Genomic DNA, 17,322 nt, shown 5'->3' with positions numbered 1-17,322 from the left:
AAGCAGGCCACTGAAGGCAAAAGAGATGCCTTCCTTCAGATCCAAGTCGCCTCAGTCCTTTGTGAACCAAAAGCTCCTTTTTTTAGGTTGAAGGCACTGAATTTTTCACGATGTCCTGTTGAACTCAGTGAAGCTTCCTTCTGAACAGACTTACATTATTGCATGGGATACTTACATAATTGCATTGCAAGAGATTTTACTTCAGCTTTGCCTCCATCTGCACTGCGGAATTAATGCAGCTTGACACCGCTTTAACTGCCATGGTTCAATGCTATGGAATTCTGGGATTTGTAGTTTTGAGAGACATTTGGAGAACTCTGGTGCAACAACTACAAATCCCAGTTATTCCATAGTATGGAGCTATGATCGTTAAAGCAGTGTCAAATTGCATTAATTCTGTAGCGCGGCAATAGCCATCTGAGGCAGCAGTTCGCCCATCAAAAGCAGCAAAAGTAGGCTTGCCTGAGGGTTCTTTTCTTTCCACACTGTGATTCCACTGTTGCTGCAATGGCAGCATCCTATTGAATCCTGAGATCTGCAGTTTGCTGTTTTAGTGCTTTCACGTGTTTCCGACTTTAGTGCTTTCACATGATTCCAACTTAAAGCCTATCATGGGGGTTTCTTGGCAAGATTTGTTCAGAGGATTTGCCTTTGCCTTCCTCTGAGGCAGAGAGAGTGTGACATGTCCAAAGACATGCAGAGGTTTTCCATAGATAAGAGGAATTCAAACCCTGTTCCCATGAGTCATAGTCCAACACTCAAACCACTGCAACACACTCACTCCTTGCAGTTTAGGGAGAGTCATATAGAATTCTAGCATTTCTTCCTCTTTATTTCAGCCTTTACATCCTTTGTTACATGCTGCCAAGTTTTACCCTCGATTTATCCATGGTTCATATCAAAATCCATAATTTTGGCCCCAAAACATGCCATCAACTTATACATGAGGTCGACTTATAGTCGAGTATATACAATAGTTACTAGTGATATTAAATTTTGGAAGTGGCAGCAAAAAAACCTGCCAGTATCCTATTGAATCCTGAGGTTTGCAGTTTGTTGTTGTGTGCAGTCATTTCCATGGGGTTCTCTTGACAAGATTTTTTGAGAGTGCATTTGCCTCTGCTGAGAGAAGGTCACCTAATGGGTTTCCATAACTGAGCAGGGATTTGAACCCTGGTCTCCACATTTGTAGTCCAACACTCAAACCACTACAGCATTGGCTCCTCTACAAAAACCAGCCCAAAACTCAGAGGTACAAACTGGAAGCTGAAAATCAGCTGAAAATGTTTAGGTGGATCCTAGTCTGGGCTGTCAGAGGGGTTAAAGTTGGTGCTTGCCACTGTTGTCACTACTTCACCAGTTTAGTATTACATGCAAACCGGGTCTCTAATGTCTTTTTATTATCACTCATAATTATTGGCCATGACACTTCCTTGTTTTGTATTCTGTATAGTGAAAGCTTTCCATACCATGCATAATGTTGTCTTATGTCCACCTCTATTAACAGTAGTGGCTTGCACAAGTATTTTTATATTATTATTGTTGTTTCTTTATATCCCACCTTCCTCCCAGAACAGGGACTCAAGGCGGCTTTTTGTGTACACCAAGCTGGTAATTGCCAGCTACATCTACTTCATTTCCACAGTATAACAAAAACAAGAAGTAGGATTACTTGTCTGCAAGGCACTATATGCTTGTGGAAATAAGACAGGTTGCCTGTGTCTTGCTGAAGCAATGTTCCATTTTAAGAACTTCTTCGGAAACGCATGATGTAGTTATGAAGGCCAGGGCTTTTCTGATTGTGGTGTTCTGGCTTTGCAATTCCCTCCGTAAGAAGGTGTGCCTAGTACCTAAAACACAGGGCCAAAATCTGAGATTTCAATGCAATAACAAAATTAGAATATAGTATGCTTGATTTGGACTAGACTGGAAACAGATAAGAACTTAACTGGGATTCTTGAACACACACACAGGGAAACAGATTCATTATGGAATCCTAAAAAATGTTTCCTCTGAAGTAATAGGCACAAAATCTCAGTGTTAGGAGTAATAGAGACTGCTTTAACTGCCCTGGCTCAGTGCTAGGGAATCCTGGGAGTTGTAGTTTACTGTGGCCCCAGGGCTCTCTGACAGAGGTTAAATGTCTCACAAAATGTATAGTTCCCAGAATTCTCTAGCATTGAGCCAGAACAATTAAAGCAGACTCAAACTGAATTATTTCTGCAGTGTGTTTTGGACCATAAACTCTCAGTGTGGCTTATTTCTCACCAAGGCTACTTCCGCACTGCAGAAATAATCCAGATGGATGCCACTTTAACTACCCTGGCTCAGTGCTAGGGAATCCTGGAAACTGTAGTTTATTGCGGCACCAGAGCACTTTCTGACAGAGAAGGCTGTCACGAAAAGTACAGTTCCCTAACACTGAAGCAAGGCAGTTAAAGCGGTCTGAAACTGGATTATTTCTTTAAGTGTGTTTTGGACCACAGAGAGTTAGTCCATCTGCCTCAGGGCCTTTTCACACTGTTAAATTAAAGAGTGTACGATTCAGTTTTAAACTGCCATGGTGACATCCTGGGATTTCCAGTTTAAAGAGGAAAAGAGAGAGAGAGAGAGAGAGAGAGAGAGAGAGAGAGAGAGAGAGAGAGTGTATCCTCCACACACAAAAAAAATGAGACACCACTCTAATAGAAAAGACGTATCGAGTCTATGATATTCTGAGTTCGCGCATGCGCACTCAGCCGCCTGCCTCCTAGCCTAGAGACCCTTCCAGAAAAGGGCTCTTGACGCGAGACAGAGACATTCTCGGGCGAGAGGGGAGCCACCGCGCATGCGCGTCTGTGCTCGCAGTTGGGCGGTCTCGCGAGACGAGATTTAGCGGCGTCGGAATCCCTGCTGCCGCTGCTCACGCGGGGTCCATCCTTTCTCTTGTGTTCTTTGCGCCCGTTGTCCGTTGCGAGAAGGAGGCCGCCGCCATCATCATCATCATGTCTGCCATGGGGACGCTGGCGTTTGACGAGTATGGGAGGCCTTTCCTCATCCTCAAGGACCAGGAGCGGAAGAGCCGCATGACCGGCATAGAGGCCCTCAAGGTAGGCAGAGAGAGGGGCTGCGGGGTGGAGGGCCGGCCCTTCTTCTTCCGCTGCCCTGCCCTTCTCTCGCTCCCATCAGCATCGCCAGCCTCCTCCAGTATAAGGACTCAAGGCCCAGTCCATTTGTAGCCCTAGAGTTGGAAGAGGCCGCAAGGGCCCTCCAGCCCAGCCCCATCCTGCCATGCAGGAACTCCCCATCAGAGCACCCCTTTTGACAGATGGCCATCCAGACTCTGCTTCTCTGGGGCAGCAGAAAACAAGCTCGCTCCCTCCTCAATATGGCATCCCTTCAAGTATTTAAACATCTTATATTTGAGGATCTTGTCTGGTTCCTTCATTGGCCCCATACAGACAGGCCAAAATAAAGCTGCTCCGGGTCACTTTGGAGGTATGCTGTTTGGATGATGCGTGCGTCCTAAGCATCCGCTACACTTCAGTCCATGGCTTTGGCGCGGCTTCCAGACTCTTAGGACGCATACGTCATTTAAACAGCATACCTCCAAAGTGACCCCAAGCAGCTTTGTTTTGGCCTGTCTGAATGGGGCCATTGTTGCCCTTCCTAGGTGCATCTACACTGTAGGCTTGACGCAGATTGGCACCAGTTTAATTGCCGTGCTTCCATCCTGCAGAATCGTGGGGTTTGTAATTGACACCAACAGTCTTTGGCAAAGAAAGCTAAAACTACAGGTCCCAAAACTCCACAGAATGGAAATATAGCCCTTAAAATGATGTCAAAACCTCATTACTGTATTTCTAGCGTGTATGCACTTAAGTCTCTTTAGCAATGTCCTTAGTTTTTTGCCTTCCTGTTCTCTTTTTGCTTTAACAGGTCCCATCCGAAAGGCAACATGCAGGCAGTATAAAATATGTAGGCCTGCGCACAGATGTTGCAGGGAGTTTTATGGAACTTAGGCCTGTTACAGACTGGCAAAATAAAGCTGCTTCGGGTCTCTTTGGAAGTATGCTGTTTAGATGATGCATGGGTCCTAAGAGTCCGGAGGTCGCGCCAAAGCCACACTCCATTCCTAAGCACTGGAGTGCAGCTTTGGTGCAGCTTCCGGATCCTTAGGACCCATGCATCATTGAAACAGCATACCTCCAAAGAGACCCCAAGCAGCTTTATTTTGCCAGTCTGTAACAGGCCTTTGTGATGCCTGTTACTCTGGGCTATGTCAAAATAATATTGGCCCGCCTTACAGGGCTTTTGCATGGATGGCTTTAAGGAAGACAGTAAATCGCCATGAGTAGTACCTACTGGAAAAAATATTCTATATTTAATACTATTTTTACCAGCATTTATTTCTTAAATCAGGGGTGGGCAAAGTGTGGTCTGTAAGTTGCACACAGTTTAGGTGCCAAAGCTTGCCGATCCCCAACTTTTTAGGCATGTTTTTCTTGTGGTTTTTCTACTGAATATGACCAAAGGACCCCCAAGCCACTTTCAAATGTGGCAGCTTACTTCCATCAATGCATGAAAAGGCCATAAACCCCTCAAAGGTTAAAAAAATTGGATGAATATAGGCCAAAATGGCAGTTGGAAGCATCTTCATGTCACTTCTGGTGTGCCCAAAACAGACCGGTGTGGCTGTGAAGGAACCGACAAGATCCTGAAGTTCATAGATCAGTGAATAAGAAAGTAAAAATTGCCCATGCCGTTCTGTTTTCTATATGTATGGTTGTGAAAGCTGCATAGTGAAGGAAAATAAAGTAATTCGATATATAGTCCTGGAGAATGGTTCTATGGACTCTTAAACAGACAAATAGATGACGGCTCAATCAAATAAAGTTTGAAATCTTGATTGCAGTTAACAAAGACAAGAGATTCTTCGCTCTTAGCATGGTCATGTTGATCAAGACTGTTGGGAGTTGTACTTCCAAACATCTGGGATGGATCAGGTTGAGAAAGCATGTCTTAAGCATTACTGTTCATTATATCCTTGCGAAGTGAAGGTCAGAAAATAATTTTGCAGTGCATCTGTGATCTGAAATATTCTCCTTTTAGGAATTTACTTAGACTTTTTAAAAATTTAATAATAAGTAAATAAATTTCCCAGGTGATTAATCTCTCAAAATTAGCAGAATAGCCAAATGCAAAACAGAAGTACACTAGCCGCTTACTAAAAATGCTGTCGTTAGAGTGACCCTAATATTAAATTATTAGATTCCAGAATGTAGGATAATGATGGGATCTAACATCTTATGTAAGATTTTCCTTATATTTGGAGAAGTATAGTACGTTTTTATATACCTTTTAATTCTTTCAATGGTGTTCCACGAATAACATTCTCACACACATGTTAATTGTATAAAGAAAAAAAGTAATTGTTCCAAAAATGATGGCATCGTGTCCGTGATTTTTAAGCAAAGTGATTCAAACAAAGCTAACTTTTATTTATTGAAGGTATAGTTAAATTGGACATTTCAGTAGTGTTACAGCACCAGCACAACATAACCCAAATATAGCCCTTGGTTCCTTTCTAACAGGACAAGGATTTTTGGGGTGCAGGTGAGGAGGTGAGATCACCAATCAATTCCATCGATAGAAGCAGTTCTGTAAACACATATGCTTTGGTTTGCAGGCTTAAATTTGTTAGAATGAATACACAGTGTTGCCTTGTACTGATAACTATGACTGAAAAGTACTGTCATGGTAATTCTGTTGCTGTGTTTCTTATAGTCTCACATAATGGCAGCCAAGGCAGTAGCCAATACACTCAGAACTTCACTTGGGCCCAATGGTAAGTGTAATGATTTTATGCTGTAAACATATAAGCTTCTGCATACAGTGCTACCTCGGGTTACGAAATTAATTCGTTCCGCGGCGCCGTTCGTAACCCGATACATTTCGCAACCCGAAAAGGCTTTCCGTTAGCGCTGGAAAGCCGCTAGCCGCGCTTCGCATTTAAATTTCGCGCCGAAATGAATTTCGTAACCCGAAAAATCTTTCGTTACCCGGAACAGTTTTTTCCAATCTAACTTTTTCGTACCCTGGAAATTTCGTAACGCGATCAATTCGTATCCCGGGGTACCACTGTACTTAGTTTTTTTCCCCCTCCTATTTATACTGATACTTAATTGTTCAAATTTTGTTTTAGGCCTTGATAAAATGATGGTTGACAAGGATGGTGAAGTAACTGTGACAAATGATGGTGCCACTATTTTGAATATGATGGATGTTGATCATCAGATTGCTAAACTTATGGTTGAACTGGCAAAATCTCAGGATGATGAGATTGGGGATGGAACCACAGGGGTTGTTGGTAAGATTACCTGAGTCTCTTATTACAGATTTTGTAACCTCAAAGATGAATTCATGTTGGCTATAAAATACACTATATTGTTATTTATTATTTCATTTATACCTCACCTGTCTCCCTGCATAGGACCCAAAACGGCTAAGCATTGCCATAATTGGTAGGAATTATTAAGGACTGTCATAAATTATGTGAAATTTTGGTTGTTATAGTAGGTTTATGTGCATAGTTATAAAAAGGAGGAAAGTAAGGGGATTAAAAAGGGATGTGGTACCACCCTTAAGACTGCTTTTAATTTTAACATGAGCTTTTGTGGATACAAACCTACTTCTTCACATGCAGTACAAAATGATATTAAGGCCTCAGCTATAGTTTTTTGTATATGAGGGACAAGAATGAAAAAGAATGGAGCCGTTTTAGAAATGTCCGGTGTATTGTGTAAAATAGAATTGACACTAGTTGCTTAGTCACAGTAGATGCATTTTGTCTGTGCACCTGTGTTTGAAAGCATTTTGTGTCACTTTAACTTGTTTCAAATGAAACTTGGTTACGTCAACGGACTTTTATTTGTGAATAACAGCTAATTAAAAGTTTAAAAGTCCTAAATTGAAATGAATAGACTGTGTGTCCTACACAGAGACTTAAGAAACGTCAATAAACTTACCATGAGTAGAATATATTAGTTAGTTATTCCAACCTTTTACCAGCAAAAGTCTTATAAATACTTACTTAGCTATTCACTTGTAGCAGGCAAGAGATCATTGTGTTCATAGTGAAAGATATTTTGATAAAACTGGAAGCTTTGTCTTCGTCTTTAACCCCCTCCCCCCCATGGATATCATGCAGACATTTCCTATGGACTTGTGCTTGTAGGTGTATTACTAAAAAGTTTCTTGAATTCATTTGCAGACCTAGATGTACAGTTCAAGAACTGAAAGTTGACTCTAGCAGATTTTATCAATAAAGATATATTGGGAAGACAAATCTGCCTATGCAGAAACAAAAATTTTCATTATGATTTGGCTTCTCCAGTTCTTGCAGGTGCTTTATTGGAACAGGCGGAGCACTTACTGGATCGTGGTATTCACCCTGTGAGAATAGCAGATGGTTATGAACAGGCTGCTCATGTTGCTATTGAGCACCTGGACCAAATCGGTGACAGTTTTCCTGTTGATCCAGAGAATACTGAGCCTCTCATTCAGACAGCAAAGACAACTCTGGGCTCTAAAGTGTATGTATATGTTTGTTTTTTAAAATAATTCTGGGAAGTGTACAGTCTTAAAGAGACATCCATGTTCATTCTCTTGTGAGAATAGACTAAATGTGAAACCAGGCTTAATTCTCATGCTTTTCATTGCTTTTTTTTTTAAAAAAGTAGTTTCTTCCAGAAACAACATCAAATTGATGTATGTTCTATCTTTGTTATGATAAACTCAGTGAGTTATGTCAAGCACACTTTATAAAAATGCATCTACTAAAAATTCAGGGAAATTGCTTGATCACCTGTTGCTGGTGAGGACAGGTGATAAAACAGTAAAAAAAAACAACCACTGCTCTCTTGTCCCTTCTACTGTAACTTAAAAAGGCACCAGCACCCCCAGCAATGCTGCCTCTTAGTTGTACCACTTATGAGAATGAATGTAGGCTCTAAACATACAAGTGATGTCTATTCTTGTCTCCTCTTTCTTGGCCACCCTGTAAATTGTGACAGTGAGGGTCACAGAGAGGATGTGGAACCTGGAAGTCTCTGAGTGGTATAGTGGTGGGTGAGCCCAACCTTGTCTTCCATGCTTCTAACCAAGAGCCCAATCAAGAAGAGACCATGGCCTTTCCCCTCCACAATAAAGACTGGACAAGTGATGGTTGCAGTTGCTCTGCCTAGGCAGGTGTACCTGCTCATATGCTCTCTCTCTTCGTACGATAAAACAGTGATGGTATAAGGAGGGAGGAAACTAAAGTGGGTTGTAATCTTTGTAGGAGATGTCACGCTGGTCTGTTAATTCAGTCTCTTGCTGTGTGGTGTAATCAGAAGGATTGACCTGATGGCACATTCTCTACCACTGCTGCTCAGTAGAATGGTATTGATGAGCAAGTGAGAAGATGAGATAGCAGCTTCTTTCCATTACCAGCCATCTGTGCCATGCTGCCCAAAAAGAGTGAATAGCTAGCAGTGGCTGTTTTAAGTTTTTGTCTAGCGGCTCAGTCCTAACTGCAAGAGTGCTCACAGCAAGAAAGAGACACAACGTGTAAGCAGATACTTCCTTTCTTCATTTATTTATATGCTGTCCTCGCCATCCTTGGAAGTGGCAGAGCTCAGAAGAGGGTATGCTACTTGGAGGGATGGTTCCCAGGAGCTTCCTGACTAAGGGAACTCCTAGTGGGAAGGCAGATGAGACTGCTGCCTACTGTTGATCTCTCTCCCTGTCAGCAAGAACTGCTGATCAATTGCTTTTCCTTCAGAATAAATGTAAATGCATTAAGCATGTTTTTTTTAAAAAAAATTGCTTAAAGTAATGTGTACTTTGTCCCTAAGACTAATGTGAGTTGCCCTCAAAGTGTTTTAGGGATCTCGTCCCATTTAGTAAGATTGCCTGGTTGGCAAGGTTGCATCCTACACCATTTCACCTTCCTTATTTTTGTTGTATTACCTGAGTAACCTGAAATAAGTCTTTCTTTCTTATTCAGAATTAACCGTTGCCACAGACAAATGGCAGAGATAGCTGTAAATGCAGTCCTAACTGTGGCAGATATGGAACGCAGAGATGTTGATTTTGAGCTCATAAAAGTTCAAGGCAAAGTGGGTGGTAGACTGGAAGATACCCAGCTAATTAAAGGTGTGATTATGGATAAAGACTTCAGTCATCCACAGATGCCTAAAGTGAGTGATCCTTTTTTACTAATTGGATATGTACTTGTAAAAAAACTTGATTTCTGTGTTGATGTTGTACTTCATCAACTTTCTTGTTTATTTATTTATTAAAAATAAATGCATTTTGGTGGGAAAGATTAATACGTAAACATTAAAATTAGAAAGTTTATTGCCTGTTTAAAATGTAGCTTTTATTCCACCAGGAAGTTAAAGATGCTAGAATTGCAATTTTGACCTGCCCGTTTGAGCCTCCGAAGCCAAAAACAAAGCATAAGCTTGATATTGCATCTGTGGAAGACTACAAGGCATTGCAGCAGTATGAAAAGGATAAGTTCAATGAAATGGTGCAACAGGTTAGAATGCTGTTGATTTGTTTTAATATGCATGCATGCTTAACTAACAATTTTTGGACATTGCAATAAAAACCAGTATTTATTTATTTTATTGCAAGGATTTAAATCCCACCTGTCTTTGACAGTGGGATTCAAGGCAGGGATTTGTTTCATATCAGTTTTCTTGCCAGTGGAGTCCCATTAATAATTTTGCTGGATAAATGATTATTGAATTCAGTTCAGCTTGAATTGAAACTTGTCTACCCCAAGTATTCAAATTCTGCATCAAGACAAGCTGATTTCCTTGACTCATACACAGTGTGTGATTTGGATACAACAATAATTTTGATTTTGCTATTTGCAAGGGAGAGGAATATAGTCTATATGGCACACAACTTCTTGCATCAAACAATAATAGAAGCAATTGAAACTTACATTAAAGTTAAAAGTTAGTCTACTTCAGTGCTAATATGTGGCTTAGGCCCTATCTGTACGAGCCAGGATACTCTGGGGGAAGCCCAGCGTATCCTGGCCATAGAGCTGCCACAACTTCTCATTACCTGCCCTCTGTTTCTGTACTGGTGTGGCTGTCAACACAGGTGTGTCGCTTAGCTGCCTAGCATCTTCGCTGTGAGTTGCTTGCTTCTGAAGTCTGAACAAGATGCCCAGCAACAATCACATGGTTGAGCACCTTGTTCTGACCTCAGAGTGAGTGACATGGTTGATGCTCTGGACAGCTCAGCAGCACTAATGTGCAGATAGCAGGTGTGCTCTAGATCTTCCCAGAGGATCTAGAGTAAGAGGTGATGTTTTAAAAATTTTCATTAAGGGTGTTATATCCCAGTTCTGGTGCTGGACATCATCCAGACTATTTGCACCAGAACTGTGGTTTAGGCCATGCATCTTCCGAACAGGACCCTGCCAAAAGGTGGTGGGGCCAGACAGGGCCTTTTGGCCCATGCAGACAAAGCCCTGAATCTAAATGGTCCCTCACCACTGTAGAGTTTTTTTTATTTGTGCTAGGCAGTTCAATAATGTCAGAATATAGTCTGGGAGTACTTTGGTTAGTGGACTGAAGTGGCTGTAGACCACTTATTATTGTGTATAAGGGGGCTTCTGCAAACAGTCCTTGATATTTTTAAAGGGATAGCCAGGACAAAAGTAAAACAAATATTGTGTATCTTTAGATCAAAGACACTGGTGCAAACCTAGCCATTTGCCAGTGGGGATTTGATGATGAGGCCAATCACTTGCTGCTTCAGAATGAGTTGCCTGCTGTTCGCTGGGTTGGTGGCCCAGAAATAGAGGTAAGTATGAATTCTTCCCTAATACCTTTTAAGTTTCTTGTGTTGAAGATTTCTATTCCTTCTCATGGCGTTATGTGGTTATTTTCAGTTGATTGCCATTGCAACTGGAGGGCGCATTGTACCTCGTTTCTGTGAGCTCACCCCTGAAAAACTAGGATTTGCTGGTGTTGTGAGAGAAATATCATTTGGAACAACAAAAGACAGAATGCTTATAATTGAACAATGTCAGAATTCGAGAGCTGTTACTATCTTCATTAGAGGTGGAAATAAAATGGTGAGTTAATTTCATTGTGTAGCTTGTTGGTCAGTTCTTTTCCAATTTGTTAAAATATTTTCACATTTTTGATTTGATTTGCCTTAATATGAATTCTTTCATCATTGTAAGAACAAGTTAATTAATTTGTATGAATGTGCCCTTATTAACCTTATAAATTGGCAACCTAAGAAAAATATTTAAAGTTCAGGAAAAGTTCAGGGCAGAACATTAGAGACGTCAGAGCTGGATTATTTGTATAATCAGTATGCTGCCCTTTTTCAATTAATTTAGGGGAATGATCAGCAGAGAAAGTGTGACGGGGTGCTTAACAAAGAAATGTTCAGTTGGATGTGCCACTTTCATTGAAAGCACATCTGTTCCCTTGCTGTTTACTCTGTTGAAGTATATTGGTGCAGTTATGCATGAAGTTTGTAGGATTTCAAGAACATGTATTCTTTGCTGGAACAGAAATTTAATTGGGTGTAACCAGGACTGTGACTATAAAATTAGGCCCAAAGAGGTAAATGTCACAGATGATTACACTGAGCATCTGTAGGCATAGTGATAATAGTGACAACAATAATAGCTTTAATGGTAACTAGTGTTGTAATTTTAATATGTAATGCATGTATATTGAGTTGTCATTTCCCTTTGTAGATCTCAACATGAATGTCAAGTTGATTCTTTTCTGATAGTGTTGAGTAAAAGTGAGCTTCACCTCTGTTTCTGCATACTTTTACTACAGTTCATCCCACATAATTGTAGTGGGTTCCTTGACACACATATACCTCAGTGTGGATCTTCTGGGCTTACACTTCTGTACGGAAGATTACAGCTCCATTACCTTAGGAACATGATTGAATTTGAAGCCATTAAGGGAATGAAAAGCTAATTCTAAATGAGTAGGCATGGTCAGATGATACTTTAAATTGTTTATGCAGTACCTAGTTTGAAGGCATGGCTTCTAGGCTTTTCTGTTTTCCTTGGCAACATTGGTAAAAAAAAATCATATTCTAAACATCTGTTTGATTTCTACAATTAGATAATTGAAGAAGCTAAGCGGTCACTTCATGATGCATTGTGTGTAATCAGGAATCTTGTTCGTGACAACCGTATCGTTTATGGAGGGGGTGCTTCTGAAATTTCCTGTGCATTGGCTGTTAGTGAAACTGCAGACAAGGTAAAAAAAAAACCACACACATACAGAGGTGAAAATAGTTTTATATTGCACTGGCCAATTTTTCATTAAACAGCTCCAGAATCTCCAGTGTTAAAATGCTGCACTGCAGATTTAATTTTTTCTGCACTGAGGGTTTATGGTGAAAGTACCTGGAAACAGAAGCACCTTATTTGCATCAGCATATGCTTAGTCACAGAAGTTCTGGGCTCATGGGAGTGCTATGGTGGATTGTTCCATGGGGGCTTTAAAGCTATAATTAACAGTTGTTATTATTGTTTAATTACAGTTAATATAACATTTTATTGGATTTCTTATGGTTAATTTCTTAAGTCTAAAAACAAATCGTTTCTCTTTTATTAATGTTGAGGGTTTCTCCTGTTTGCTTGTTGCTCCAACTGGCAAAAGCATAATACACTGTAATATTTTTGGCTTCAAGTCACCTGTTAACATATGATACCCTGAATCTCATAAGGTTTTCTTAGGCAGGGAGTACTTAGAGATGGTTTTGTATTGCCTCATACTTAGCCTTCTATATCAGATGAAGTCTGGTGTCAGCAGGATTGTTAGACCTTAAACAATACTGAGGAAGTTCCTTCAGGTGCTCCTTATATTCAGGACCTTGAAACTCCTTTAGTAATGAAAAATTAAATTGAAAAGTATAGATAAATACACTTTTAATATATGAAACTTGACAATTTTATGCCCAAGCAAGTTTATATATAATGCATTTTATACTACAGTAATAAAGTGAAAGTCAATCTGTAGAGAGTACTATTATTTCATTTTTTTAATTTGTGCTACTGAAAGTTACGTTTCTCTGGGGGGGAAAATTCTTCCATGACTTTAAATCAGAAATTTTGGTCCAAACCACACTGCAGAAACAATCCAGTTTGAGACCGCTTGAACTGCCCTGGCTTAGTGCTAGGGAATCCTGGGAATTGTAGTTCATTGTGGCACCAGAGCTCTCTGACAAAGAAGGCTAAATGTCTCACAACACTAGTTTCCAGAAATTCCTAGCATTAAGCCAGGGCAGTTAAAGTGATCTTAAACTGGATTATTTCTGCATTGTGTTTTGGACCTTTACCTCTCTGCTTACACACAGAATCTTGTTATTTAATCCCATGTATGCTAAAAGGCTAGTCATTGTAGTGTAGTATAGACTTTGGATCATAGAGAGTTTTCACATCTATCCTCTTCCATGAATTTGAGTGAGTTACATTAACTGTGGCTTGCAGGCTGCACACAGCCACAGAGCTGTTTCGTGGCCACAATGCCCCCCCCCCGAGGTTGTTATTGTTGTTGTTTTGTTACTTGCTGTAGAATGCCCCCAAATGCACTTTAGAGGTGTGGAGAGTATTTCCATCATATTTGAACCCCCAACCCACCACATTGCCACATTTTCCAATAAAATTTTCTCTGAAATGCTCCAAATATTCCACTAGGGGGCATGAGATACATTTCCATCACATTTAATTTATTGTTAGTATATATTTATTTATTTTAGTTGAAGCCTAGGAGAGGCCTTTTTGAAATCCAGAGCATCATGAAAATCTCCCCATACTCACTAGAGACATTTGAGGGCATATTTTTTGTCTGTTAGAGAGCAAATGTAGCCCCTAACCTTCCACAGTTGCCCACCTCTGCATTAGACCCATGCATTTCTCTCTCCCCCTCCCCGCAGCCTTCGTGCTCTTTCACAGAAAGGGACAGAGAATTGTGTGGCTTGATGGGGATTGTGGGTGGCACTCTGGGCTCCCTAGAAGGTGGATAAATAACACTTATTGTCCCCTTGAGTCCAGTGCTGGAGAAAAAGCAGGATATAAATTAAATAACGAATATAAAAAGTCTAAATAGGGTTGCCAAATTTATGTCATGTATCATATCAGGCTTAAATGGGGGGGTGTTCATAGGGAAAACGCAAGCATATTTATTGTAGTTTAAGTCTTTTTGCAGCAATAATTAATATGGTACAAAAACTTGTCAAATCTGCTTCCTTTTTGAATTGGAGATTGTGGATGTGAGTATTTACTTTGGGTTAGGTTAATTAGAAAAGAATAAATTTCCTTTGACTAAAGTATCTGTGCTTTCTAAAGAAAGTAACTGAAACTTTGAAGAATATATATGTTAAATGGTGTAGTAGAGTAAAGCATTATACAGTTAAGTATTATATGGATTGTAGGTTTTTGTGAAGAAATTTTTGCAGTCAGGGTTTAAATTATCTTTTTAAACATGCACTTGTGTATTGATCAGTTAAATCATAAAATAGAACTTCTTCTCAGGCATTTTTGCAGAATGTCTCTACTTGGTATTCTAGTGCCCATCGCTGGAGCAGTATGCCATGAGGGCTTTTGCTGATGCCCTAGAAGCTATTCCAATGGCACTTGCTGAGAATAGTGGTATGAGTCCCATCCAAACAATGACAGCAGTGCGAGCTCGGCAAGTGAAAGAAAACAACCCTGCTTTGGGTATTGATTGCTTACGCAAAGGGACGAATGGTAAGAACTTCGTTATACTAACAGCGCTGCTTTTGTTTTCACATACATGGCAATGAATACAGTGCAATTTTATAACATTCACAATTATGTATGCTAATAGAGGCAGCCTCTTAATTATCCTTTTTTGCCTTTTCATCTTACAAAAGAGGACTTTTCAGTTTGGTTTAGTAAAAGACTCCAATCCTGTTGAGCCATGACATTTGAGGGTGGGGTTTGTACCAGACTGTACCTTTCAGATCTTCTTAGATCTTCAACTGTAACAATTACTGTTTAGAACGCTTAGGGTAGATAAATGTTTCTGGAGTCCAAAAAACAATCTGTAGTTCTAAGTTGTTTCTCCTTATTTTATTCATAAAGAATAAAAGAATTGTCTCCAGCAGGGTTTTTTAAATATAAATCTCCCCAGGTCCATTTTTGTGGCCTCTAGGGCTGCCCAGGAGTAAAAGAAATTGCTGTAAAATGCCCACTAGGGTGGTTGGGGGGCATTTTTGCCATGTTATTTCCCCTAACTATTTTAAGCAAATGGCCTTTAAACTGTATTTAAAAACTACAGTACAGCCCTCAACATGCTAGCCACATAGGCAGATAGTTGGGAATGGGGGTCAGGGGGGTCAGAGTGTTGTGTTTTTCTTGTATTTGTGTTGGCAATCCATGCTTCTATTTTGATATATTTGAATATAAATTTATTTAAATTTAAATAATATATATTTACATTTATCTCTTGGCAGATATGAAGGAACAGCATGTCATCGAAACATTAATTGGCAAAAAGCAGCAGATCTCTCTAGCTACTCAGATGGTTAGAATGATTCTGAAGATTGATGACATTCGCAAGCCGGGTGAATCTGAAGAATAAAAATATAAACCCTAAAGTGAAATTTTAAGTGGCAGCAGCAACAGAGCTCCCATTTTGTTTTCTTCTTTTGTGTAATCTACTTTTGTTATACTAATTTAGATCAATAAATCACTATTGTGGTTTCAGTCCTATTTCAAAAGCTTCATTGTGTGTTTTTGTAATGTATCTTGTATTTAAGTAGTCCTTTATAAACTGGGCCTATGGAACAACAAAAGTTCCTATTGTTCATACTCTTTAAGCTTATTACAGTCTACTATCCTCATGTTGTTCTTACTAAAATCAGTGTGATATATGTTAATTCTGATTTGTTCCTGATTTTGGATCTTGGGATTGTATTTAGTAGAAACTAAAAACTGAAAGTTATAAACTTAAGATCAGAGTGCTCATGGAACAGGAATTTCTGGACTAGGTTATTAGTGATATTTGGGGCCCTCTTTCTGCCTAAATTCCTGTAATATTGATACTTTGCCTGATCTTGTGGGATTGCATATGAACAATGTGATACATGGGAACCTAAGCCAATAATTGTGATGGTCAGGCCATATGAATTCAAGGTGGTAAATATTATTACTGCCTCCTTGCATAGACCAGGGCTAGGGAAAGTGCTGCCCACATGGCCCCATTTTGCAGGCAACTTCAAAGCCAACAGACCATTTTTTAAAGAATAAGGGTAATTTTTGCCCTGAAAGATTGAAATGGCTTAAGCCTTAAAACTTCCCCCAAAGTCCGTAAGTCTCCCGCTCTTCAAAAAAGCAAAAACAAACCCTAAACCCCAGAGTAATCAGCCAAAATCAAACCAAACCATTTCCTATTGCGATAGTGCACCCCCCCCCCCATCCCCAGGGGAGTGCAGGAGTAGGAAATGGCTCCTACCCTCTTTTTAACTTCCTGCCTCTGCTCTAGGCTCTGCTCAACTAATCAACTTGTACGTTTGGAGATTCTTGCCTGACAAGTTCTTGACATAGTTTTAAACTTTGAAAGCTTGGTGTACTGGAAATTATATGGAAGAGCCATGGCTTACTGATGAAACACATGTTCTACATTTAGGAAGGCTCCTTTTCAGAGTTGCAGAAGTTGTTTCTGTTGTGTTTAGTTAGGCTATTGGAAAGAATGACCCAGAAAGGCCTGACTGGAGTCACTGTCTCAGTTGGAATAAATAGTGCTAGACTAGATGAACTAAGAGTCTAACTCAGCATAAATCAGCTGTATATATTCATACTTGTATAGCGTCCTTGTTTTGATTCCCTGGTTGCTACTGGGGGCACAGACTTATTCGACAGTACAGAGTTGGCCTTTCTGGTGCAATGCAGATACAGGTGTAGTCTGTCTTACTGAAAAACCTGGGGCCTGAAGTGTTTTGGATATTGCAGGGTTTTAGATTTTGGAATACCTATATTTGCATATACATACATAATGAGATATCTTAGGCCTGTTATAGACTGCCAAAATAAAGCTGCTTCGTGTCTTTTTGGAGGTATGCTATTTAAATGATGCATGGGTCCTAAGAGTCCGGAGGTTGCGCCAAAGCCATGCTCCATTCTTAAGCACTGGAGTAGAGCTTTGGTGCAGCTTCCGGATTCTTCGGATGCATGCATCATTTAAACAGTGTACCTCCAAAGAGACCCAAAGCAGCTTTATTTATGTTTCATACATACCTTATACACATAGCCTGAAGACAATTTTA

General features: G+C 40.0%; 1 protein-coding gene across 1 annotated transcript; it reads left to right on the top strand.

Moving 5' to 3' along the window:
- The first annotated feature begins 2,858 nt into the window (after positions 1 to 2,858).
- On the top strand, positions 2,859 to 15,769 carry LOC149316839 (T-complex protein 1 subunit epsilon). Its single transcript, XM_089516371.1, has 11 exons — positions 2,859 to 3,089; positions 5,767 to 5,827; positions 6,185 to 6,349; positions 7,376 to 7,574; positions 9,029 to 9,221; positions 9,416 to 9,565; positions 10,732 to 10,851; positions 10,940 to 11,125; positions 12,150 to 12,287; positions 14,602 to 14,782; positions 15,511 to 15,769. The coding sequence occupies exons 1-11, from the start codon at positions 2,985 to 2,987 to the stop codon at positions 15,636 to 15,638; spliced, it is 1,626 nt and encodes a 541-aa protein (XP_089372497.1). The 5' UTR covers positions 2,859 to 2,984; the 3' UTR covers positions 15,639 to 15,769.
- The last annotated feature ends 1,553 nt before the right edge of the window (positions 15,770 to 17,322 follow it).

Source organism: Sceloporus occidentalis, unplaced genomic scaffold, assembly GCF_023333645.1.
Source record: "Sceloporus occidentalis isolate IW3139 unplaced genomic scaffold, rSceOcc1.0.p SCAF_3, whole genome shotgun sequence".
Taxonomy (NCBI): domain Eukaryota; kingdom Metazoa; phylum Chordata; class Lepidosauria; order Squamata; family Phrynosomatidae; genus Sceloporus; species Sceloporus occidentalis.
This window is presented reverse-complemented; position numbering and strand designations above follow the sequence as displayed.

Bases quoted from the DNA above. Each gene is read 5' to 3' on its own strand.
- LOC149316839 (XM_089516371.1), top strand. From the start codon at position 2,985: ATGTCTGCCATGGGGACGCTGGCGTTTGACGAGTATGGGAGGCCTTTC. The intron at 3,090-5,766 runs GTAGGCAGAGAG...TGTTTCTTATAG, and splicing joins CCGGCATAGAGGCCCTCAAG to TCTCACATAATGGCAGCCAA. The intron at 5,828-6,184 runs GTAAGTGTAATG...ATTTTGTTTTAG, and splicing joins AACTTCACTTGGGCCCAATG to GCCTTGATAAAATGATGGTT.